The following is a 25,622-nucleotide window of genomic DNA, read 5'->3' as shown; positions in this document are numbered from 1 at the left end:
GACAGTGTAAGCTCCATTGAAATCAATGTGTGGATAGGATTGTAGCCTAAGTCAGACATAGAATCATAGAGTTATAAGGGACGCTTAGGATCATCTAGTCCAACCCCCTGCAATGCAGGAATATGCTGCTGTGCCTTATGGGGATTGAACCTGCAACCTTGGCATTATCAGCACTATGCTCTCACCAACTGAGCTATCTTGTCTTGGTTAAGATGTTTTCACTATTAGAGTTTTGCTCCAAGTTTTTAGGTCTCCATTCTTTGTGTTTGGTGCCAGTATTTGGGAGATATAGTTGGTTTGGGGGCAGGTAAAGATGTGTCTGGACCAAAGTCAGTTTCCAGGCACTGCTGTTCAGAGTGCCAGGCTTGGGGATGGTGGCCTTGCAAGGAAGGGGGGGATTCCTTGCCATGGTCTATCTATTCAGCTGTCAAAGTAACAATCAATGTGATTAATACAAACCTTACATATAAGCAGGCATCCCCAAACTGCGGCCCTCCAGATGTTTTGGCCTACAATTCCCATGATCCCTAGCTAACAGGACCAGTGGTCGGGGAAGATGGGAATTGTAGTCCAAAACATCTGGAGGGCCGAAGTTTGGGGATGCCTGATGTAAAGCATAGCCAGCACTGTGTTAATATTATTTCTTCTTGTAAATTTTCTCGCTTTTTAAAAAGAACAACACCATTCAATAAATTGTAGTGGTGTGGGTGGGAGTGAGAGAGGAAGACTGTGCCCAGACCCACATATGCAAATTTATCATATTGAGACTGTGATAAATCAAACCCATTAAATAGACTACAAATGGAATAAATAATATGGCATTGAAAAGTTGAAGAAATGGAGAGAATACCAAGGAAGTTCCTCACTTGGGTGCTATTTAGTCTATGACCGGTCTTAGGGGTAAATGCGGGCATATCAAATGAAGAAACAAAGGCCCCAATTCTTTTAGTCAGGGCCAATTTTATGCTGCTGTCTACTATAGAGCCCCAGATCTGTCAGGAGTTTTGTTTCTTAGGGTGGGTTGCACAGCTATACTGCTTGCCTAGCCTGCCCCAGGTATTTGCCAGTCCTTCAACCAAGCACCTGACATTCTTCTATGTCCCAAAAGTGGCAGTAATGTCACTGTGCCCATGACCACCACCTAGTGTGGCAGCTGAGCAAAGGACCTGCTGTTTCTATAAAGCAATATGATAATCTAGGTCTTAGTTCACAACTGAATTCTCTCTGAAGCCTCCCTCCTGCTGAGTAGATCCTTCCTCCCCAAGAAAACCCTGGTGATATACCCCTGGACATCAAATGAACACTCAGGCTCCAATTCTCCTATTGGGTTTGCTGTCCCATTTGATCTTGAAATATGGGACAAAGGAGGAGAATCAGGGGTTGAGAAAGGATGTGGTTGAAGTGGCTGTTAGAGGGATCAAGCAACATGTCAATGAGACTAGGTATTTGGGGCTATCTCAGGACCATAGCTGCCAAGTTATCCCTTTTTTAAAGGGATTTTCCCTTATGCTGAATAGGCTTCCTCGCGAGAAAAGGGAAAACTTGGCAGCTATGCTCAGGACTACAATAAGTTCTTCCTGGTCCCCAGATGTGCTGGGTTTCTCTGAGGGTCCCACACCTAATCCTTGAAGGAAGTCTCTCAATGGTCCTATTCTGATGGGATTGTTATACACAACCTACATAATGTTGTGGTTTTAACACCAGTGGATTGGACAAAACAGTGCAAATCATCAATAAAAGTGGCCACAATCAATGCAGAGTGGAGCAGACTTCAGAACATTGAAATGCAACATTTGCCTTGGACCAAATGGTTCAGTATACCTGAAAGAGCATCTCCACCCCCATCATTCTTCCCGGACACTGAGGTCCAGCACCGAGAGCCTTCTGGCGATTCCCTCACTGCGAGAAGCAAAGTTACAGGGAACCAGGCAGAGGGCCTTCTCGGTAGTGGCACCCTGTGTAATGCCCTCCCATCAGATGTCAAAGAGATAAACAACTATCTGACATTTAGAAAACATCTGAAGGCAACCCTGTTTAGGGAAGTTTTTAATCTGTGACATTTTAATGTCTTTGTTGGAAGCTGCCCAGAGTGACTGGGGAAACCCAGCCGGATGGGTGGGGTACAAATAAATTATTATTATTATTATTATTATTATTATTAAACGTTTGTATGTTGAGAATCTATAACTGGATATGGATATGGAACATTCCCCACATGAGAATATGGAAAATCCATTCAACTTGGGTTGTATATAATAGTTTTTAACTGGACAATGCAGCCCCTAGTTAACGTTCTCATCAAAACGTGGTTTCAGAATTGGAAGGAAAAAGAAACATTGAATTCACATATTGTAGTTCATTCTGAATGGCTCCAACCTATACCGAGAGCACCATTAGAAAATGATCTTGTATCTGTTGTTAGGCAGTGAAATAATGAGAGGAGATAACCGACTGTCACTTTGTCTGGATTTAAAACCAACGCTCCCTTTCCTACCCTCCCTGCAAAAGGAAGGAGGAAAAATCCCCGTGCCATTTGGTTCATCAGGATTTATGGTACACAAGTTTCTTCCTTGATGGAAATGCTGTTTGTCTCTATACACAAAGAGGACAGATGCGCCACATTAATAAGTGATCTGTGGTGCTGTTAACATCACTTTGCCTAGTAACAGTTAGGCGCAGCATACTAATACTGCCGAAAGAAAAGATACGTATGTTTGGATGGGCTTTTGAAGCAGCTGCATTGCCACCTGTCTTAGTTTGATGAGGACATTTCTAGGTTTTATGGCTGTCACCTCAAATCTTGCATCAGGTAGCTGTAAGGTTGAAACGAGAGCATTTTTCTTTTTTATGATCAGGGATGCCTATGGAATGAAGTCACATTGAAAATGCCCTAAAGTGCTTGTTTGTTTTTCCAGCACATCGCCAGGCCAGTGCTGTTTGCTCTGGTCAGACAGGAGTATTTCCATAAGCCTATAAATAGTCTTATCGCTCCACATGGGATCATCAGGACCAACCTGGGGAAGGTCTGCAGCTCAGTAGCAGAGCACATGGTGTGCATGCAAAAGCTCCTGTGTTCAATCTCTTACATCATCAAGTATAGGCCTGGGAAAGATTCCTTTCTGAAACTCTGGACAAATATTACCAGTCAGTGTAAACCACTGTCTGAAATGACAAAGAGCTGCTGCTTTTAAATGTAGACAATACTGAGCCCGATGAACCAATGTCCTGATTTGGGGCAAGGCAGCTTCCCATACCCCTTAATGCTACGTAAAGGAAGGAGAGCATCTTCATGCTCTCTCTGTATGTTAACCCAACTCTTACAAACAAAACCTTCTGGCTAATTCAGGAGCAATGATGAAGTTGCCTTCATGCTTGAATGCGCTGGCAGTGCTCTATTCAGAAGTGGAGAAATGCACAGACAGTGCCACTGATGTTATGTCAGCATAAATGAATGAGGGGAAGGCAATTAATCTAGCCTTCCAAACAATTTCAAATGCAGACATAATTCAAGAATAATGAGGCAGAAGGAGGAAGAGAAGAGAAGAGAAGAGAAGAGGATTGCTAGCCTGAGCAGGAAACGGCTTAAGTAGTGCCTGGGTCCCATGCAGGACCACACTGCTAAACTCTCTCCAGACTAGGGTAGGAAACATGTCTGATAGCCCATTTCTCAAGTATCAATATCACTGAAATGTCACATACACTGGCTCATCTGAGCTGTTTCGCCAAACTATTGAAGCTGCACCATGGGCTCACATGCTCTGAGTTGTATCCAGCTAAGTTCTGCTCAAGAGTATAATCATTGTAATAAAGGAGCATAAGTTAGTCATCTACATTAATTTCAATTGATCTACTCTGAATAGGACTGTTGATTATGACCGGCAGCCTTAATCCTTCTTGTTCCATAACCACCTCTTTCTTCTCTCAAAAATGGATTTTATCCTGCATTTCCAGATTGCTCCAATCTTAATTACTATATCAAACCTTTATTGGGCATTTTACAAACAGAATCACAAGAAAAAGAATCACATACAAAAGTATTTAAAATGCATACAAAGAGGCAACAGTAAACTGCATATACTAATTGTATGTATATATATATAAATAAAATCTGAGATTTCTTCCTATTAAACTACTCCTTGAGACACTGCTGCCAAAAACTCAGCTACTCCCGCAGTCACCTTATGATCAATGTCAGACAGGCAGAATCCAACATTTCCACCATGCTGCTTAATTTACAATGACATTCAAATCTGGCAACTATGGCCATTGCTAAGCTTCAAACCATGGTTAGCCAATGGACTTCAAAACCATGGTTTGAAGTCAGTATTTGCCAGAGTTTGGCTGAAATGGAAGGGAGAATGAGGAAGTATCATGTTCCTGAACTATGGTTTGGAGAACCAGAAGTGTGGCATCTAAACTGGACCATACAGTACTCAGTTTCAAAGTCTGAGAAAGGCTTGGAGTGGTGAGTACAAATGATAGAAGTTCTTAGCAACACTCTGCACAGCAATGTTTTTGAATGCATGGAGTAGGGGTGCATAGGCCACAGGCAATTAGTCACAGGCCAAGAACCAGAGAATGTACTCTGGAAACTTCACCCTGTATGGCAAGGGGTAGTGAAACTTTTCTGGTCCAAGCACCCCATTTTCTGTTGCAAAGCCTCCCCCTTTGCAGGGTGGGTTGTCACTTGCCAAAGCTGGGAGGGCTGAAGCCAAACCGAAACTCTTACCAATGCATATGATTAATTCTTTAAAAACATTTTTTAAAAGATTATTTCATTGCCCTAGAATGATTCCTACAAGCACCAACAATGACTTCAAATGCACTAATAATTGCTCCGTTATAATGATCCGTAATGATTATTACTTCCACACACACATTAATGAATTAATTGCCCTGGAATAATTTCACAAGTGCCAACATTGAATTCCAATGAATTAATAGTTTGTAGTAATAAGGATAACAATTATTCCACTATCCCCAACTGAGACCCGCTTACCTTCCTTTACACACACACACACACACACACACACACAGAGAGAGAGAGAGAGAGAGAGAGAGAGAGAGAGAGAGAGAGAGAGAGACCTCTCTTTATGACTTTCTCTCATTAAAAGCATTTCCCAATAGCCTTTTCTGGGCATTGCTCCTCTTTCTAGCTGGTTTCACCAGTCACCACAGAGTTGCAAGGAATTAGGACTCAATTTGTTCAGTGGTAGAGGAGGTCAGGAAAAATCAAAGCTCTAGGGGGAAGGTGAGCTTTTTATAATGTTCAAGGTGAGCTGGCCTGAAAATGCAACACAGTAAATAAAATGACCAGTTTGTTGCAACCATGAGTTTTATATCTGACATGTTTTCTGAATGGAAGGAGGCAGGCATGGAACCACGTGACACGTTGTCCCCAGTCAGACCTGCCACAATGATGTTTCAGACTGAAAACACAATGGATGAATTCAGCAATGAGATTTCCTGAGGATTTAGTCTGAAGCAGAGCTCGTAATGCCCTTGTTTCTTCCTAGAACCCAGGAGTTCAACTCCAGAAACTCACTGATTCAAGGTATGTCTAGAAATTAAGCACTATGCCTCCTCCATTCTCTTTCCATCTGCCACTATGGGTACTTGAAAAATGCTACATTTTTGTCAGGGATGCATGTGCAGGCCCTGAAAGCTGCATCAATTATACGCAATTTTTAAATTAATTAACAGAGATATGCAGTGTCAGCTAGCCCCCTTTGAAATGATCCTCAAGGTAAACATATCAGATTTTTTTGAATTCTTCTAAAGTTCAGGTAGAACAATTTTTTTAGTGCAACGGGACCCATAAAGATTCTCCTGTTAATAATAGCTTTGTGAGAATGCCATCTATATTAATTGCTTCTTGGGTTCTTTCCTAGTTATTTTTGGTACTGGGGCAAAAAGTCAGCCCTTTTATCCTGAGGATCCCTCCCCCCCCCACCCCCGAGCCCTTATTCTAGGTATTATTCCAGCTCTTTTCAGCTTTTTCTGTTCATAATGATAAGCTGGCAAGCGCTTCTGAAAAGTTAATCTTCTGTTAGTTTTGCTATTTGTACTACTATGGCAGTTGATTTGTTTTCCCTAATCCGGAGCAGAATCTCTTCCTTATGCACGTAAGTGTATATTTTCATTTGATTAGTTCTGGGAGCCTGCCAATAAAACTTAAATTACATGGAGACCATTTATGTACAAGTTAATTTGATGGCTGCAGTCTCTAAACTGCCTGTTCTAGTGCAACAGAGACCAAGGATGGCCACAGATCAAACAGTGCCCCAGGCAAGGACTGCATTTGAGGCTCCACTAATTTATTGCAATTTTTAATTCTATTAAGTTGTTATCTGTCTGTCTATCTATCTATCTATCTATCTATCTATCTATCTATCTATCTATCTATCTATCATCTCTCTCCCCCCCTCTCTTTCTATCTATCATTATACAGTGGTACCTCGGTTTACAAACACAATTGGTTCCGAAAGTCTGTACTTAACCTGAAGCGTACTTAACCTGAAGCGAACTTTCCCATTGAAAGTAATGGAAAGTGGATTAATCCGTTCCAGATGGTCCGTGGAGTACTTAAACTGAAGCGTACTTAACCTGAAGCGAACTTTCCCATTGGAAGTAATGGAAAGTGGATTAATCTGTTCCAGATGGGTCTGCGGAGTACTCAACCTGAAGTGTACTTAACCCAAGGTATGAGTGTAATTGGTTCCAGAAGTCCGTACTTAACCTGAAGCATACTTAACCTGAAGCGAACTTTCCCATTGAAAGTAATGGAAAGTGGATAAATCCGTTCCAGACGCGTCCGCGGAGTACTTAAACTGAAAATACTCAAACCGAGGTGTACTTAAACCAATGTATGACTGTATTTATACCCCACCTTTCCTCCAAGAAGCTCAAGGTGGTAACTGTTATTCTTCCCCCTTCTGGAAATTTAAAATGATTTTTTTAAAAAAAAATAAAAAAAATAAAAATAAAGCTGTGCTTATGGGTGGGCGAGTAGGCCTAATCCTCAGTCCTCACATATGCTTGGGAGGGTCCTGCGAGGCTCAGATCCTCCTCAGCTGACCGAGGATGCCAGGTGTTGCTGCTGTTCCTGAATAGAAGCAAATAGGTCAATGGAAACCCTCAGTTGCCTCACCATAGCTGGGAGATTATCAGTATTACCTTTGCACCGTCCCAAAGCATTGAGAAATCATAAACCTGAGAGATTTATACTTGGGGGGAAAAGGTTCACCTTCTGTTCTATTGACTAGGAATCCAATAGAAGCTGTTTGTTTCCGATAGCTGCCAAACATATTCTTCTTGGCTCAGTGCTTTGAGGACAGTTTGGTGTCAAATAAGATGAGCCTTCAGGATTGGTGGGAAATAAGGGTGGGGTTGAATCTTGATTTTGCTCTCAGGTACTTTGTTAAGCACTGTTCATTTGGATATGATGTGCCATGATTAATATTCCCATCACAGAATTGGTACTTAGGTAGGAACCCAGATGTAATTTTTCTTCCAACTTGGTCTCCATTTCACTTCTTTGTCATTCCAGCACACACGATATCATCAATCATGCAGAATGAAAAATTATGTCACCTGCAACTTTACTTTGTTTTCTTGCCAACTTCCAGGTGTGGCTCTTTGGCTTGGTAGGAACTCCAGTGGCACCTGAATAATTAGGAGGCTTCCAGAACTTATCCTGTGCTGGACTCAGTGGCGTGAGGTGAAATTTTTCATAGAGGAACAGTTAGGGCCAGAGGCTCAATCTTGTGAGCGTGAATGCTAGCAGTGGTGGTGCAGGGGAAATCGTGACGTCCTGATGTCATGCTTGTGAGCGTTGCACCTGCCTCCCTAAGCCGAGCAGACACTTCCTAGCCTTTGAGAAGGAGGTACCAGGCCTCTGACAAGATGCTGGAGGCCTGCTGCCTCCTTTCCAAATCTGGACAGGCTTTGGGAAGAGGGCAGAAGGGCTCTTGGCCCTGTCAGAGCATCGTGCCTCCCTCCCTAAGCTGGGCAGAAGCTTCCCAGGCTTTGTGAAGGCGTCAGGCTTTAATACTCTAATTTACCAGATGCATTTAGGTGACTAGCCTAGTCCCCCTAGACCACTGACTGCAAGCCTCTGGCCCTGGTTGTCTCAAGCATGTGAGAAGAGCCTGGCTGAATCAGATCAAAGAAGAAGAAGAAGAAGAAGAAGAAGAAGAAGAAGAAGAAGAAGAAGAAGAAGAAGAAGAAGAAGAAGAAGAGTTTGGATTTGATATCCCACTTCATCACTACCCGAAGGAGTCTCAAAGCGGCTAACAATCTCCTTTCCCTTCCTCCCCCACAACAAACACTCTGTGAGGTGAGTGGGGCTGAGAGACTTCAGAGAAGTGTGACTAGCCCAAGGTCACCCAGGCAGCTGCATGTGGAGGAGCGGAGACGCGAACCCGGTTCCCCAGATTACGAGTCTACCGCTCTTAACCACTACACCACACTGGCTCTCGATCCATCATGCCTAGCATTTTCTTTTCCCACAGTGGCCTATAGAAAGTCTGCAAGCAGCACATGCCAGCAATAGCCCTCTCATGCTGCTGTCCCCCAGGGCCTGCTGTTTGGGGGCATACTGTGCCTACTTATCTATTTATTATTAAATTTGTATACCACCCAATATCTGCAGGTCTCAGGGTGGTTCACAGGATAATCTAATCCTGGAGCTAGGGAATGTGCACACAGACACACACATTCATCATTCTGTATATTCATCATGAGTTGTAACCATTACAAGACTTGTTCTGAAATAATTACAGTACTCATGTTAAAGCCTTTAAAAAAAAAGGGAAAAAAATGAAATGAAAGCCAATATTTTCCAGCCATTTAAAATACCCTATTGGCCCGAATAGAAGACACACTTTCCCCCAAAATTCCAACCGTGAAAAGTTAAAGTGTGGCTCATATTTGTGACCTTATGGTATATAGCCAGGAGTGCGGGGCAAACGGTGCCATGAAGCGGAAAAGCGGAGCCCGTGCTGTGCGTAGTCCCCCATCGTCTACCCCAAGGCTAGGAAAGGAGAAAGCGAGGAAGAGGAAAGGCCAATGGCATTGCAGCGTGGCTCCCTCCCCCCCCCACGCCCAGTGTGCTGCCCGGAGCAGTGAGGAAGGGAGCGGCTTATATTTGGGTATTTTTTCTCCCCCCCCTCCAATTTTAAAGGTGGGGCTTTTATTTTGGTATGGCTTATATTCGGTCCAATACGGTAATATTTTTGTTACTCATTTGCATTGCACCCTTCTATAGGAGAGTAGCTTGCACAGTATATATGGGATTTCCAAATGGCTTTCTAAGCAGGCTCCAGGTTTAGCAGGGAATTTTAGAGGCTGAAGAAGCTACAAGAGCCGTCTGCAAAACGCCCTGAAGTTGCTACAGCAGTGGTATGAATTAGGAGTTTATTTGTGGGACGTAATTTTGCAGCGACTTATAAAAGCAGTTCACAGCAACCGTCTCTATATAATATTACACAAACGGCTGAGGACACGAGGATTCCCTTGTATGAGATGGGAGGGTCAGGGTGTGAGGGGTCCATGATCGGAGCTCCTGACTTTTCTTTCTTTTCACTGTAAAGCAAGATATGGATTCTGATTTTGATAGGCATCTGGCTGGGTTTCCCCAGCCACTCTGAGCGGCTCCCAATAGAATATTAAAAACACAATAATACATCAAATATTAAAAACTTAACTGAACAGGGCTGCCTTCAGGTACAGTAGTTTTTTTATTTCCTTGACATCTGATGGGAAGGCGTTCCACAGGGTGGGCGCCAATACCGAGAAGGCCCTCTGCCTGGATCCTTGCAACCTCACTTCTCGCAGTAAGGGAACCGCCAGAAGGCCCTCAGAACTGGACATCAGTGTCCGGGCTGAACGATGGGGGTGTAAATGCTCCTTCAGGTACACTGGGCTGATGCCGTTTAGGGCTTTAAAGGTCAGCATCAACACTTTGAATTATGCTCCGAAACATAACTGGAGACAGGCCCGTCTTAACTACATCGAGCGCTGTGGCGCAAAGGTCCCTCCGCTGCGCGCCCCCCGGACTCACCGCGGACACAGAGGAGGGACAAGGCACGGGCGGGGCAAGCACCGAGGGTGGGCCGGGCTCAGGGGCATCGCAGCGGGCGGGCCGGGCTGATTGGTCATCCTCTGGGGCACCGCCTCCTCCTCCTCCAGCTCAGAGGCCTCTGCTGGGGGGGGGGGTGCCGTGCAGCGCCCAGCCTCTCCTCCTCCTCATGCCCCCGACCTGCCAGGCCGAGGCAGGGACTCAAACCCACGGTGGGAGAGAGGGAGGCAAGGAGCAGGGCTAGCGGGAGGGCAGCCAGGCGGGCGACGGCGCCTGAGGGGCAGCCCATCAAGAGGCACACCGGAGACCCCGTCGCGAAGGGCGATGCCGCCACACAGCCAATCGCCGCGCCCAGCCGGCACGGGTGGGATGGGGCCAGGCCAGCCAGGCCGGGAGAGAGAAAGGGCACTCTGCACAAGCTCATGAGCCCCCTCACCCGCCCCGCTGCGTGCCCGGCTCGCCGCTGCCAAGCCGTGGCCCCCGGACCACTTCCCTGGCGCCCTCCAGCACCCGGCGCCGTGGTTCACCGCGCCACTAGCCTCTATGGTTAGGACGGGCCTGACTGGAGAAACCAGTTACAGAAACTAGCATTCAGGATATGCAATACTACTCATAGAGTAGTCTTAGAGTGACACATCTGTTTGTAAAATATTTACAGATTCCCATGAAGATAGGGCATATAGGCAAGGCCATGAAACCATCCCAGCTGGTTGAGAGGCCTTCAAATAGAACACCTGAGAATTACCTGGCCACTTCCAGGAGTTCCAGCTGTCCTCTGATGCTCTGAGGCAAGCTAGAAGACGAATGACTTACTGTATCTTGAGAGTGGCTAGAATGAAGGGGAAATCTTGCAATTCCTGGAACTCCATGGGTTGTGGATTATACACAAATGCTATCTCCATTTTCCCTTACTTCTAACTTCTGAATAGCTATTAGCGCTGGGCCAGATGGGCCATGCTCTTTCTCAGCTATGGCAAATTGGGGGAAAAACCTACAAATAAAATATTCTAGGCCGTTTATATTTTTAAGTTTCCACTCAGTTTTTGATAATTGCTTGCACCCCTGCAACATTGCACTGCTTTGGCTGATTATAGTGCAAGTGAATTGTTCCTTTTGAGAAGAATTTTCTAGCACAGCTGTCAGGTTGGTTCAGTCAATTGTCTAGTTTTAAACATCATGGCTACATATAGTTAAAGCACTGATGCACAGCTTGGGCAATTTACATGAAGCTGGGGATACTACCCACAGGGCCTGAAATGTTGTGAATGTGAGTGGATAAATGAATGAAAGCTTTGCCTGTAAGCAATTTGCGTTGCCATAAAAGCTCAGTTGATATTAGAAAACAAAATGCTAGAATAAAATAACCCCATATTCCACTTGCACTAAAGACATATAAAAGTGGGGGAAGTATTACTTTGGTTCCTTCCAGTTGTTTTTCATGGCTTAACAGTTTGACAACGAGAATTTTGGGGTTTTTTTTAAGTCCTTGTGTATGGTTAGATTACTAGTCATACTGTAAAATCAACTTTAATTACAAATACGTAAGTACAGCATAGCTGAATCAGACAAGAACTCATTCAATAAGTCTGAATTGGATCTAGAGAGAGTACATCTTCTACTAGACTTTACCCCTCCCTGTTAAACTCTCAGCTTCTTTAATCAAACCATAAAACTCCTGTTTCCTTGCACTGAGCAATGGTATCAGTCCCATCACCCTGCAGCTAGATTTCCTATTGAAGAGAACATAAAAACCATTAAAGGATCATTAAAGTTATTTTGACTCGGCCTCAGTCATTCATGCCCTAGTCACCTCTAGGTTGGGTTACTGTAATTCATTCTATGCTGAGCTGCCTATGAAGACAATTCAGACAATTCACTTGGTTCAGAATGTGGATGCCAGGGGGTTGGCTGAAGCCCAAAGATCTGAATACATTACTTCAATCCCTTACCCGGTTCACTAGTAACAACTTGCTGTTGGTTTTGACCTTGAAAGTCAAGGGATGGCACCAGGGCATGTTGGGCACCTTCTCCACTCATGAGAAATGATTTGAGAACTTTGTGGGACCCAAGTTTGCATGAGGAGTGGCAAGTGGGGTCAAGAGAGAGAGGCTCTTCAGTTACAATATCCAGATTATGGAAATCCCCACTCAGGACAACATGTTTGGTCCAACCCAGATGCCTTTATTCCAGTGTGCTTCTAGTTAAATATTACATATTTTTATATGTTTGCAATTTTATTATTTTACAGTTTATTTTATCTGTAGCTTTGTTGTTTCAATTTCAGGTACATATTGTAGAAAGCCAGGCTATTATTATTATATGTTTATTTTGCGAGAATTTGACACTCATTTTTTAAGTAGTATTGTCACAACCCCAAGTAAAACCATAACAGAAGACCCATTCAGAATAACCAGACAGCTAAACTCACAACAATCTATTACGACTGGCGGTCTTATTTTGAAACAGGGCCCTATCTCAAAAAAAGTTCTACAGAGGTGGGAAAGATGCACAAAACATCAACCAAAATAATCAAAGAATTGGGGAGGGGGTAGTTTCCCTAAGAACAAAGAGGAGTCAAGAGTTTGGAGCTTTTTAGATTAGGGCAGGGAGAGAACCATTTTCAGCCCATGAGTCAGATTTGCACCTGTCCAACCTTCTGAGGCAAAATGGATGCGGTCAGGGGCAAAGGGGGCATGGTCTGAGGGGAAGGGGGAAATGACTGGGGCTCATGGTAGGCATTTGAAAAACTATATACTGTATGATGCAGGAAAGTAGACAATATTAGTAATTCAGGGTAATTCATTTAAACTGATAAACAGTAGATTCAGGAGAGGCAAAATCATAGAACAATTCTGCAACAAAAGCCAGCCAGCCATTATGGGATTTATTGCCACAAGATGTGGTGATGGCTTTAAAAGGGGTTTAGATAAACTAGTGCAGCTTAGGTCTACCTGTAACTATTAGCCATGGTAGGTTAGTAGAACATTTAAGCATGGAGACAGTATTCCACAGAACATGGAATAATGTTTGACATTTTATTATGTCTTTATATTTTGCTGGAAGCTGCCCCAGGGTGGCTGGGTGTAAAATAGTATTATTATTGTTGTTGTTGTTGTATTTGGGGTGGGGTGAGGGTGGGGGATACACAGAATAGCAGCTTCTGGGAGAAGGTGGAGGAAAGCATGTTGTCTCCATGCCCTGCTTTCTAGAGACATTTGGCTGGTTACTGTGAGGAGAAGGCAGACAGAAGAAGCGGGGTGGGGTGGGGTCCCCTGATGTAATATGCCAGTTCTCTCTTTATATATCAGACTGCCCTAACAAGAACATAGTCTTGACAATAACAAAAAAAATATGTTGCATTTCCTAAATAATGACATACTGAGGCTTGTGAAATTTTTGTTGAGTAAGAATCAAAGCCTGAAATCCTATACAGTAGTACCTCTGGTTACGAGCTTAATTCGTTCCAGAGGTCAGTTCTTAACCCCAAACCGTTCTTAACCTGAGGTGTGCTTTCGCTAATGGGGCCATTTGCTGGTGCCGTGCATCCCAGGGCAAAGTTCGCTACCAGGAGCATCTACATCCAGGTTAGTGGAGTTCGTTACCCGAAGCATTCATAAGGAGGACGGTACGTAACCCGAGGTTCCACTGTACACGCTTATCTAAGAGAATGTCCCATTGAATTCAATAGCACTTACCTCTGAATAGACATGCACTGGATTGTGCTGCATAGGATATCCCAACCATCACATTTATTATCGTCAGTTTCTGTTTCGAGTAAAGAGAATAATATTTTAATAGCACATCCATTGCTCATTTATCTTAATCATGACAAGCTTTAACCTTATTTAATTTAAACAAACAAACCAGCAATAAATTCCAGGATCCTTCTTTAATTTGGTTATGAGAATTGGCTGTGAACCTTCTTATGGCAAGATTTTTGTGTACTCAAAAACTATCTCATAGACAGAAAATTAGCCTACAAAGCTTTATTTCTGGAAGGGGGGGGATCTAAATCTGCTATATTTCTGTCTGCTGGCCAGCTGTTAAAGGCATAGAAATCTGCAATTACCTCTGATACTGTTGGTGACATCGTCATCATTCTTATCTCAGTCGGTAGAGCATGAGACTGATAATCTCAAGGTCATGGGTTTGAGACCCACATTGGGGAAAGATTCCTGCATTGTAGGGGGTTGGACCAGATGTCCCTCATGGTCCCTTCCAACCCTACAATTATATGATTATATGATACTAATTGTAATGTATGGGGGCTAGATAAAGGTGGTCATATACTATATATGCAGCAGCCCAATATCCATTTACTTCAGAGTAAGGACCTCTGAACTCAACTCGACTTACTTCTGAGTGGACATGTATCAAATAGTGAGTTTTAAGTTGCACAGAATGCTGAAACACACAAACACTTCTCTCTACCCCACATTAAAGGCAAGCTACCGATATTTTCTCAGCTTCATATCACTGTGTACATTCATTTTCCTATGTAGAGAAATGGAGCTTAGGTCAAAACAACAAACTTCTTAAAATAGAAATCAATCCCAGAACATTGTTGGATCATAATTCCATGATAATGGAAATTCAAAAAGAAAGTCAAACTACATTTAGATGGAGATTGAATGAAGATTTATTGGAAGATCAAAATTTTATGGAAAAAGTAAAGAAGGTGGGGTATAAATATTAAAATTAATAACAAAACATATTTAATAATTATAATAATAGTAATAGTAATAATAGTAATAATAATTTGCTCATACCTCACTGATTTTTTTATCAATAAGAAATACATTGGGAAAGAAAAAGCAACAACTCCAAGCAGTGCTTGATTTTGAAAAAAATGCCTATTCCACATTCTGCGAATATATGTGTGTGTCTCTGTGTGTATAATAGACACGCGCGCGCGCATGTATAGTATAGTATAGTATAGTATAGTATAGTATAGTATTAGTATAGTATAGTATAGTACAGTATAGTACAGTATAGTACACAGAAATGTTTAAACGCTTCTTTGAGCCGGTCCCGCCACACCTGCCATCCTCTCCTGCCGCACCAGCGCGGCGCTCCGCACGCTTTGAGAACCAACGCCACAGAACGGAATGGAATGGAACGGCCTACATTTCCCAGAAGGCTTTGCCCAGTAGCAGGCTTGCTTCTGGATTGGTACTCCTCGGGGCCCAATCGGCGCGGAGGAGAACGGCGTGGATAACGGCGTTTCCCAGGTGCTTGTGGCGGAGACTGACGCGCCGGCGCCCGTTGGAAGCCATGGCCCCGTCACGGCGCCTCGCGCCGCACCTGCCTGTGGGGAGCAGCCTCCTTCCCCTCCTCCTCCTCTTCCTCCTTTGTGTCCAGTTCGGGGGAGGCCAGAAGAAGAAGGAGGTAGAGCCGTTCGCTTCTCTCCCGTTTCCACGCGCCCCACCCGCGCGACCCTTCTGCCTCCCTGTGTGTGTCAAGGGGGGTGGGGGTCAGATACCTCGGGTTCATCACACCCACCCCGCCAGCCCCCTTTGTTTAGGAGTTTAATATATGCTCCCCCAGCAGCTCCTGTGTGTTGGTATATATATTTTTAATATCCTTTTCTATTTGTTTGTTTGTTGTTTTCTATTTACAGTTTTATTTATACAATATGAATGCCCACATTTAATTAAGATTTCATATTAGGTTTCGTTTATAGCAATCACCTTCTGGCTGCCTCTTCCCTCCACACAGTCATCCTATCCCTCTGAGGGGCAAACATAGGTTGGACATGTGGGAAAGATGGATTCTTAAGGTTTCTGCCTAGGAATGTTCGTTATTATGCTATGTGGTGTGTGTGTGTGTGTGTGTTGTAAGCCGCCCTGTGATCTTTGGATGAAAGGCGGTATATAATAATAATCAGTCCTTTTTTTCTTTAAAAAATGTTTTGGGGCCCTCTCATTTTGACTCAAGAAAATCACCATTTTATAGTTCATATTGGGGGAAATAAATAAATACAGCAAATGGAGAAAAGATTCACAAAATGTTTAGGTGTATGCGTTCCCCTGCACCCCCCCCAAAAGCACTAATAATAATAATAATAATAATATAGGACTGCGGGGAAGGTTAGGTGAATGTTTGCCTTGCTCAGGTCTGCTGATTAAAAGCTGTGTGGCAGGTGAGAATTCTACTACTGAACCACCAATGCAAAAGCTGTATAAGATAAGACATAACTAGTGTTTAAACCCAGAAACTGTTTTCTTTTGTTTAATATGTTTTTGAATTATTTACAGAAAAAAACCCACCCCTCAAAAATAATGTTAGATCATGTAAGCAAGATCAGTTCTACATCTCATATCCCACAGCTTGTTTTATCGATGGAACATGTGGTGTTACAGTGGAGAAAAAGAAAGTGCTTCTGAGCATGTGATGAAAGTCTCTTCTGACATAAACACAAGCACCTATTTGGAAATAAGTGGAAAGGAATTCATGATCACGCTGCGTGATTTTCACACAGCAGGAGCATCCTTTTAGGAATTAATTACTGCTTTGTTGTTGTTTTCCTTCCTTTCTCCCTTGTTCTCCTCACTTTGTTTTGAAACCACCTGTGACATTTAAGCCCACCTTGATCACTTGTACAATTTCCTATTAGTTGGTCATTGTCCTTACATTTGTCCCATATACACACCCTTTCCTAACTGCTGCATAGTGCAGAATGTTATATACTGTATTGAAATAGCTGTTGTGGTTAAATTAATATAAGCAATAATTCTGCCTCTTAAGTTTTCATAAATTAGTAGTTCATCCAATATTGCTGTTGGAGATTTCTTTAATATGGATCCTTCCCTAGTCTTTTTGCCATCAATACATGCCATTTCCCGCCTTCTCCATTCCCTTGTGCAGTTAATGCCAGACATCCAGTATTATCCCCTGAAAAACGGGGGAAGCTCCTGTGTTGCAGAGATAAAATGACACTGCTGTGCTGGGCTTGAATTAACTGTCTCTCATGTTACTTACTTATGTTATTATAATTAAAGAGAAGAAAAAATAGAGATAAAAATATACAAATAATACTAATACAGATAATAACAGTAAATCAAATCAGCATCAATTCACACTGTGAATACCATGACCATCAGTACATGGGTCTAAAATTAAACATGTAAGTAAGTATAAGTCCTTCAGATTTCCAAATAGGTATCCACACCAGATTGATGCCTATATTTTTGCATGTAGCCAGGGCAATAAGGTCTTCAGACAACTGCATAATAGACAGTAGGTCTGCATCCGTCTACACTTATACTTCAAGTCTCTTAGCCACCATTGGCTACTGATTGGGATTAGACTCCTTGCTTTACCATTTAACATGCATAGAAGGGGTGGGGAAATACTTTATATCTATGAACCTGGATTAATTACCTCTGAAAACATTTAACTTTCTGGCTTTGTAGCATGTATTCAGCATGTAGCATGTATTTTGTGACTGGACAACTTCTAACCAGTATATGAATAGCTAGTATACAACAACACTGGAATTATTCATAATATATAAATATTGTAAGATGAAGTTTATAAATCAAGAGATTTTGAAGTAGAATTCAAGTGTTCTACTTTGTGAGCCTCGTGGTCATTAAATGTCTTCTACCCTATCCTTTGTGATCACAACATGCTGGGCACATGATTTACACCCAAACAAACTATTGCAATTTGTTTGAGATAATGAGAAACACTGTAGCTGCTGATCTTGGTGTGGCTAGCTTTTATACTAAATGAAATTGTAAACAATTTTGCAACATCCTGCAAGTCCTCACCATTGCTTCAGTAGCTATCTGTTCCCCATCAGGCTACTGCTGCAAATAAAGAAATGTTGACGAATTTAGGGTCAGGATCTTTAGGAAGTTTCAACATTATTTTTCCATTGCTTTATGTATTACAGGATGTATGTATCTTTCTGATTCATCCAGGGTTTTTTTTTTATGAGCCAAGTGCTGTATTTTATTACTTCAGTAGTTAAGAGTTAACCAGTAGGAAAGTGAGTCTCCTGAAATTGGTGATATTTCTGTAAAGTTTGAATTATTTTAATTTGAATCTTTATTATAAACCAAGTGGGGTGTCATTTGCTTTTACCAAAGTGTGGTCTGCAAGCCTTAACCTGCTTAACCTGGGAATAGCCCCATTGAGCTCGGTGGGACTTATTCCTGTGTAGGCATATCTACAGGTTTGTGCTGTTACAATTAGATTGGAGGAAAGGTAGAAATGGAGACCTGAGTGCATCAGTGAAAAAAGAGATCCTGCCCGTGTTTGGTTTTATTATGGCTTCTGCTTCTCCCTAGCCCTTGTCAGGCTGCCTTTTAAGTCAGCACTTAATTCAGAGAGCCATGGTTCAAGATGATTACTTGGAAAGCAGAGCCCTTCCTCCTGCTTCATGTGGCTTGTGGTTGCCTTTTTTTTTTCTACTGAGTAATTGCGGTCTGCCTATACCTTCATTTATTCTTTCTTCTGCTACAAGGCCTTTCCATAGAAAGAGGTTCTGGAGCTGTGCTCTTAAGAAGGTAAAGAAGAGCTTGGCTGGGTCAGGCCAAAGGGCATCTTCCTAAGGGAAACGAGCAAGCAGGACTTGATTGCAACAGTGCTCTCCCCATGTGTGATTCCCAGCAACCGCTCTTCAGAGGCATACTTCCTGCATTGTAGCTAGTAATGATTGATAGGCTTATCCTCCATGAATTTTTCCACTCCTCCCTTAAAGCTGTCCAAGTGGTGGGCCATCACTACACCATGTAAAATCCATAGTTTAACTAGGAAACCCCAACTCAGATTAAGACCTGCTTCTAAGTCCCAAAAGGTTAAAAAGATGAAAAGCAAAGGGTAAAGGACTAGAATTGAGTGAGAAATGGGAGGACAAGATTGTGTTTTTAAAAGGCTGTAAAACTTGTGGAGAGGCTAAATAAGAAGATGTTGACATGGAGAAGAACTTTGTGGGAAAGGAAGAAACTAACAGAAAGAGATAGATATGCTGGGATGAAGATTGCATGGGAAAGAAAGGGAGCATGAACAAAAGCGTGACAGAAAAGACAGAGAATAGAAGCAGAGGAAAAGAGGGAAGCAGAATTAGGGAGAATAATAAATTTTGAAGAGCATACATTGCATTGAAACTAGTCACAAGCTTCTATTGTAAGTCGTGTTGTTCATGTTATAAAAGAAAATCAGTGTAGGCACAGAAAAGATGGAAGAGAAAACAATATCCGTGTGTGTGTGTGTGTGTGTGTGTGTGTGTGTGTGTGTGTGTAACATGAACTGTCTTAAGTAGATCTTTAGTCCTGCAGGCAAGGGAGGACATATGCTATGAATGTGTTGGAGGGGGTAAAAACAGTCTCAGTATTATTTTAGTATATTGTTTGATGGACTAAGGAAAATGAGACAGCAGCCAAATCTTGCTGCTGTACCACCAAATGTAGATAAGTTGAGCTAATTGAGTTTGAAGGAACAAAGTTGGGGACAGAGGGTGTAAGGGAAGGCAACTGTCAGGTTGTATACAGACTGCCGCTCGTTGGAGGAGGAGATGCTTGCTTTGTGCTTGCTTCATCATTCCAGGTGGCCAGTCATCAAGTCATTTTTGTTGTTCCTAAACCTCACTCCAGTTCTTTAAATTTAATGTGAACTTCTTCAATCCTTACATGGATGGGGTGGGTGGGGAAAGAGAGACTGTATCAAAACTTTCTATTTTACTGGACCTAGACGTGTACTTGAAAATCTATCACCCTCTCCCCCTTCCACTCATTAGCTATGGATACTTAATTGGCCTTCAAAAGCTTTGGAACACTTCCTGGTTTTTCTGGTGGCTGAGCCAATTCTTTATTCAGTTCCTTAGAGATCATGGGGCGAATTGCATCTGGCCTTGGCGGTCTGATATGCCAGATTCTATTTTTAATGTGTTGATCTCACCTGCCTTGGTATTGAGAACAGTATTTGTTTGCAAATTGCAATAACACAGTTTGCGTGTTTTCACAAAGAACGTTACCACACTTGTCTTTTATGAACCCTATGTGTTTTGATCCTTTTTCTCACAAGGAATGGTGTGCTACAGTTTCACTTTCTCCTCTTTGGATTAAAATGCATTGCTTGAAAGATGAAAATGATAACTGAGGAGGCTACCTTTATAGAATTGGCATGGAAAGGATTGTGATCAGCAGTTTCACAAACTTTCTCATGAGTGTTCCTTGTGGAACAGATGTATTGATGACATGGATGTTGGAGATTTGTATTTCAATTTTAATTCAGCTGTTTTAATAAGTAATGGTGATATCTGACTGGTTGGAAAGTTAATCTGTTAATTCATATTGAAGTTCGGTTGAAATAGCTAGGACAACTCTGTAGTGGGTGCAGTGGTTGTAGCCAAAGAGAAAATGTATACATTGCAAGAAAGGGTATGTTCAAGAAGTGAAGTTTTAATGCATTTTGCACGAGGCTACATTTGTGGAGTCTGGATGGCTTCAGGCATGGATCTCACACATTTTCTTCAAAAGCACAAACTGTGTTTCTGTAAATTATTTGATCTATTGCACAAAGTGTGCTTTAAACCAGTGATGCTCAAACAACATGCTAGATAGAGTACATCAGGAGGGTCAAAGCATAGTTTGGAAAATTAAGCAGTTATATTTTATGCAACTACTACTCTAGGGTTGTTGAAGAGGGGTTGCCTCATTACATTAGGGAGAGAAAGTAAGGAAGCACTGAGGTTTCCTGATCGCAACCTTTTCAATTGATAGCTGAAGAGAATCTCTGAAGACTCTTCATTTCCCAGAAAGCACTGGGTAAACAGGGTGGGTATGGTGCAAAAGGATGTCTGGCCTTTATTCTTGAAACTGACTGAGAAAGTAATATTTTTTTGTGAGCACTGAAGAGAGAATGCCTCCAATTTTAATCCAGAAAAAAAATTGTGCTCTATGTATCAAGAAATGTGACTTTGAACATTGCCAAATAGAAGCACAAATTTCTCCTCTAAGGCCCTTTCTCTCTCAACTCTACTGTTGTATTTGGACTGTATATCCCATCAGGCCCAGCTAACATGGCCAGGGGTTGGGGTTGGGGTTGGGGATGAGATGAGATGATGTAGTCCAAAACATCTGGAGGGCACCAGGTGGATGAAGGCTGGTCTAAACCTTTATTTTCTGCAATGCAGTTGATTCAGTGCAATGAATTGCCTCATCTGCTTTCCTAGCCATGCTTTAGGCCGTCTGCATGTGGAAAGTATAAACTCTGGAGACAAAACACTCCTTTGAAAAATGCAAAAGGCCTGTGATTCTACCTCCAGATCTTCCTTCTCTTTAGAAATCTAGCTGAAAATGCAGCATGTGCAGAAAAATATCAGGATCAGCCTTTAGATCAATTTTGTCTTAATTGTGCTAGATTTGACTCTTGGCCAGGGTAGTACTAATGGAGAGCAAATGAATGTAAGGTAAGCGCAGAAAGGTTAAGGTGCCCTCTTTTGCATTTTTGGACTAAGTTCAGAAGATGTTTGCAGAGATTCTTGGTGAAAGTAGCCCTGGAAAACAAAATAAGTGATGTCTGTTGTCTTCTGGTAGAGGAATCCCTAATTTTAGATGTGGAACTATTTCTGTTGTTGTCATTTAAAAAATCTATACCACCCTTCATCCGAGGATCATGGGGTGGTCTGCAATATAAAAACACAAAAATACAAACCAAAATAAACAAAAGCAGCACAGAGACAAATCTTCTCTGGAGGAAATTTGCCTCTCTACTTCACATCTTGTTGCCCTTTGTACAGGCTATCTGACTTCTTACACCTACCATTTTGAAATACTTCAGAATATATTTATGAACTAAGGTTAGAAGAGTCTCTTTCCTGGTGTACAAAAGCTTTTGGAAAAAAATCCCGCAAAGTAAATATTTTAAACTAGGGGGTGGATTGGGAAGGAGCAGAGAATGATAGTACTGAAGTAATCCATATAATATTTCAAACATACTATTGACCCTACTATAGAGATGGGTGCCTGGCGTGCTCTGGTCCATGGGGTCACGAAGAGTCGGACACGACTAAACGACTAAACAACAACAATTGACCCTACTATAGAGATGGGTGAACAGAAAGGGTGTTCATATAATGGAACTTAAAAACAACAGCTACCTTTAGTTGAACTAAACATGTAAGAGTGACGATGAGCAGGAGTTATCATTTTTCCACAATACACTTGAGCTGCTGCTTGCACTTCTTTAGATGACTAAATAAATTTGGCAATATATTGTGGATTTCTTTAATTTACCTTCTTGTTTCCTGCCTTAAATCACTGTTAAAAGTTTCTCCCCTTTTTTATATGTGTGTTGTTTAATTCCTTCTGAAGATATTTAGGGCTAAACTGAAAGGTAGACACACTTTGATGGAAACATTTAGCTGTGGGAAAAGGTGTACAAAAGGTGTCCATGTTACAGGAATTTTATGGGAAGTTGCCCTGAGAGGAGATGAAAGTACAGTTGTACCTTGGATTCCGAACGCCTTGCAAGTTGAACATTTTGGCTCCTGAACGAACAAACCTGGAAGTGAGTGTTCCGCTTTGCGAACATTCTTTGGAACCTGAACGTCCGACGCGGCTTCCAATTGGCTGCAGCGGATTAAAAATCAATAAAACATACATATAATCAGACTTTTCCTAAGTGTAATCACCAGAAGAACATTAACTACAAGTTTGAAACTGCCAAACTTGCCTCATATTGCATTGACCAACATCATTTTACTAATGACTTTTATGAAACAATTAATTTTTAGACATTGAACGTTTCCATACCTCAAACTTGAATAAAGTCATTATATATTACCTTATCATTGTTCCAACATCAGTTTCATCTCTTTTGTTCTCATGCTAGATCTAAATGTAACTTCTTTTTAGCTGCCTCTGAAAATGTTGTTTGGCTGCAATCCAATGCAGAGCATGTTTAAGATGGATGAAAATCTACAGGCTGTAGGCGTGCTTAACTCCGTGTTGGTGTGTGCTTCTTTTCCTTATATACAAATAAAAATAAATCTTGAAGATAATCAGTCATGAAACTATGGTTCTAATGGAGTTGGAAACTGTAAAATAGGATGTGCAAGGCTGTGGAGTTACTGTACATCTGTTAGTTTTAATTCTGGAAAAGGAGCCACAATTGATTAAAGTCGTTCCTGAATTTTTCAAGGTTTAGATTTCTCCCCTTAAAACAATGCGTAAGCTGCAGTGATTCCCTGTCCTCTACCCACTCTTCATAATGGCTGACAGTTGAAATATAGCTGGCCTTTTGAACGTAGCTTCTTACTTGGAAGGTGGGAGGCTTTGCCCCTTAGAAAACGTTCCCTTTTTAGTTGAATTATGCCATCCTAGGATTATTGGGCAAGCTTATTGGGGAACCCTACAAGGAACATTTTGGGCACCTATTGGACTTGCATGATCACCTCTTTTTCAACATGTCTGTCATTTATCAGTCTGTTTTGAGGCCCAACACTGCATTGTTTTGTTTTTTAAAGTCCAGGCTTAATGAAGCCTTTCTGCCTTTTTTGCTTTTCTGCCTCTGCTGATGCATCACTTCCACTTCTGTCCATGCCTCTTGAGGCAAACAGCAGCATACCTCTTCTACCATTGGCAAGTATTCCTGATAGCTCTGAGAAGAAAGTGAGGTGGCAATTTTGCTGATGGATCACTGGGGAAATAGATTTAAGAACAGGGAAGAGCTTAGTGAGGTGACATGGCAGATGGTTGATGGAATCTGAATGTTTTAATGAAGGAGAACAGGTTCTAGCAGGTTTAGTATAGTAGATGTGTGACCTGTCAGCCAAGCTATCCCCTGGTAAAATCTCACCCACAAATTCATTAGGTAGCTTCAGGCAAGCTCACTCTACCATCCGTCTGACCTTCCTTACAGGGCTGTTGTAGGGACCCTAGGGCAATATATGGGAAGTACTTTGAATGTAAGGGACCCAGGTGGCGCTGTGGTTAAACCACTGAGCCTAGGGCTTGCCGATCAGAAGGTCGGCGGTTCGAATCCCTGTGACGGGGTGAGCTCCCATTGCTTGGTCCTAGCTCCTGCCAACCTAGCAGTTCGAAAGCACGTCAAAATGCAAGTAGATAAATAGGAACCGCTACAGCGGGAAGGTAAACAGCGTTTCCATGTGCTGCTCTGGTTTGCCAGAAGCGGATTTGTCATGCTGGCCACATGACCTGGAAGCTATACGCCGGCTCCCTCGGCCAATAATGCGAGATGAGCGCGCAACCCCAGAGTCGGTCACGACTGGACCTAATGGTCAGGGATCCCTTTACCTTTACTTTACTTTGAATGTACAGAGTGCTTCATAAATTGTGGTTTTTTGCAATTGTCAGGGAATGAAATAGTGATAATAGGTATCATATAAATCTGCATAGGCTCCTGTTCTAAATGCCACACTGAATGCATGAATGTTGGGTGGAGTGATGGAGCACAATGTTCTGCCTCCTTGCATTGGAAACATGTATGGAGGGCTTCAAATGAACAGTCCTTTTGTGTATATTTCCCTTTCTCCAAGCAGCTCAAGGAGCAGTTATCTTTGAAACAAGATAACCCCATGAAGTAGGTAAGGCTGAGAAATCGTGTTTGCATATTTGAACTCCCTAGGTGGGGTGAAAATTTGAATTTGGGTTTCCCACATGAAAGCCCACACAGATCTTTTGTGAAAACTTGTGGCAAGATAGCAACCACCCATCGTGTGCTTTGTTGTCAGCCAGATCCATCAAACTTGTATATCTATGGGAAGGAATTATTATACATGGATCTCTAAACATGCATACAACTTCCTGTGTTTCAGTGATTTGGATATTCTCTGGCAATCCAGTCAACAGGATTGAAGTATATTGCTCCCATGGCAATCAAACAGGATGTGAATGTGTGTGACAGCGGTGTTTGCGCGGGGACTTGGTAGAACACAATTGTTTAATATGATAGCTTGTCACATTTTAGCCCAGAGGAGACCAGGGTGGCAATGCCAAATGTTTTTCAGTGGTTGGTGATGCAGCTTGTTGTTGTTGTTGTTGTTGTTGTTGTTGTTGTTGTCATCTACAATAAATAAAATATGGTGCTTATAGCAGTCCCAAAGTACTCCTGTAATTAGATTGCCTGAAACTTTTCCCCATCCCATATGTCTCTAGTTTGGCAGCATAGCTTCTATAAGACAGATCAGCAGCTTAATTGATCTTTCCTATCAAACTGTTCTGCAAGTACTTATGCAGCACTGCCTGGGCACCCACGTGGAAAATAGAGACTGTTTGCTCTGGTTTTGGATTGTGATGAGTAAAGTGAATTGGACAATTCTGTCATAGCAAAATTGTGTGTGTGTGTTGCTCGTAAAACCTATTATAAAATTGGTTTGATGCATTAGTCTTGGTAATAAAATCAGGAGAAAATGTGTGGGTATTGCACTTTAATCTTATTTTAAAAAAAAACTTAGAAAAAATTAGTGGATCCACAGCAGAGTGTGAGGAAAGGGGGAGTTTTTTGTGTGAGTGTGAGGGCATTAAGATGGAAAGCACTACTGTAGTTATTATTATTTTATTTAGTAATT

General features: G+C 42.1%; 1 protein-coding gene across 2 annotated transcripts in view; it reads left to right on the top strand.

Moving 5' to 3' along the window:
• The first annotated feature begins 15,273 nt into the window (after positions 1–15,273).
• The window catches only part of TUSC3 (tumor suppressor candidate 3), a 121,487-nt gene continuing 111,138 nt past the window's right edge, over positions 15,274–25,622 (top strand). For both annotated transcript variants that reach the window (XM_060278821.2, XM_088659242.1), the window contains exon 1: positions 15,274–15,469. In XM_060278821.2, coding sequence (XP_060134804.2) covers positions 15,356–15,469 — 114 coding nt within the window. In that variant the 5' untranslated portion in view covers positions 15,274–15,355. The remainder of the gene's footprint in view (positions 15,470–25,622) is intronic.

This window comes from Zootoca vivipara, chromosome Z1 (genome assembly GCF_965207765.1).
Source record: "Zootoca vivipara chromosome Z1, rZooViv2.hap1.1, whole genome shotgun sequence".
Classification (NCBI taxonomy): Eukaryota; Metazoa; Chordata; class Lepidosauria; order Squamata; family Lacertidae; genus Zootoca; species Zootoca vivipara.
The sequence above is the reverse complement of the archived record's forward strand: the minus strand, read 5'-3'. Positions and strand labels throughout refer to the sequence as shown.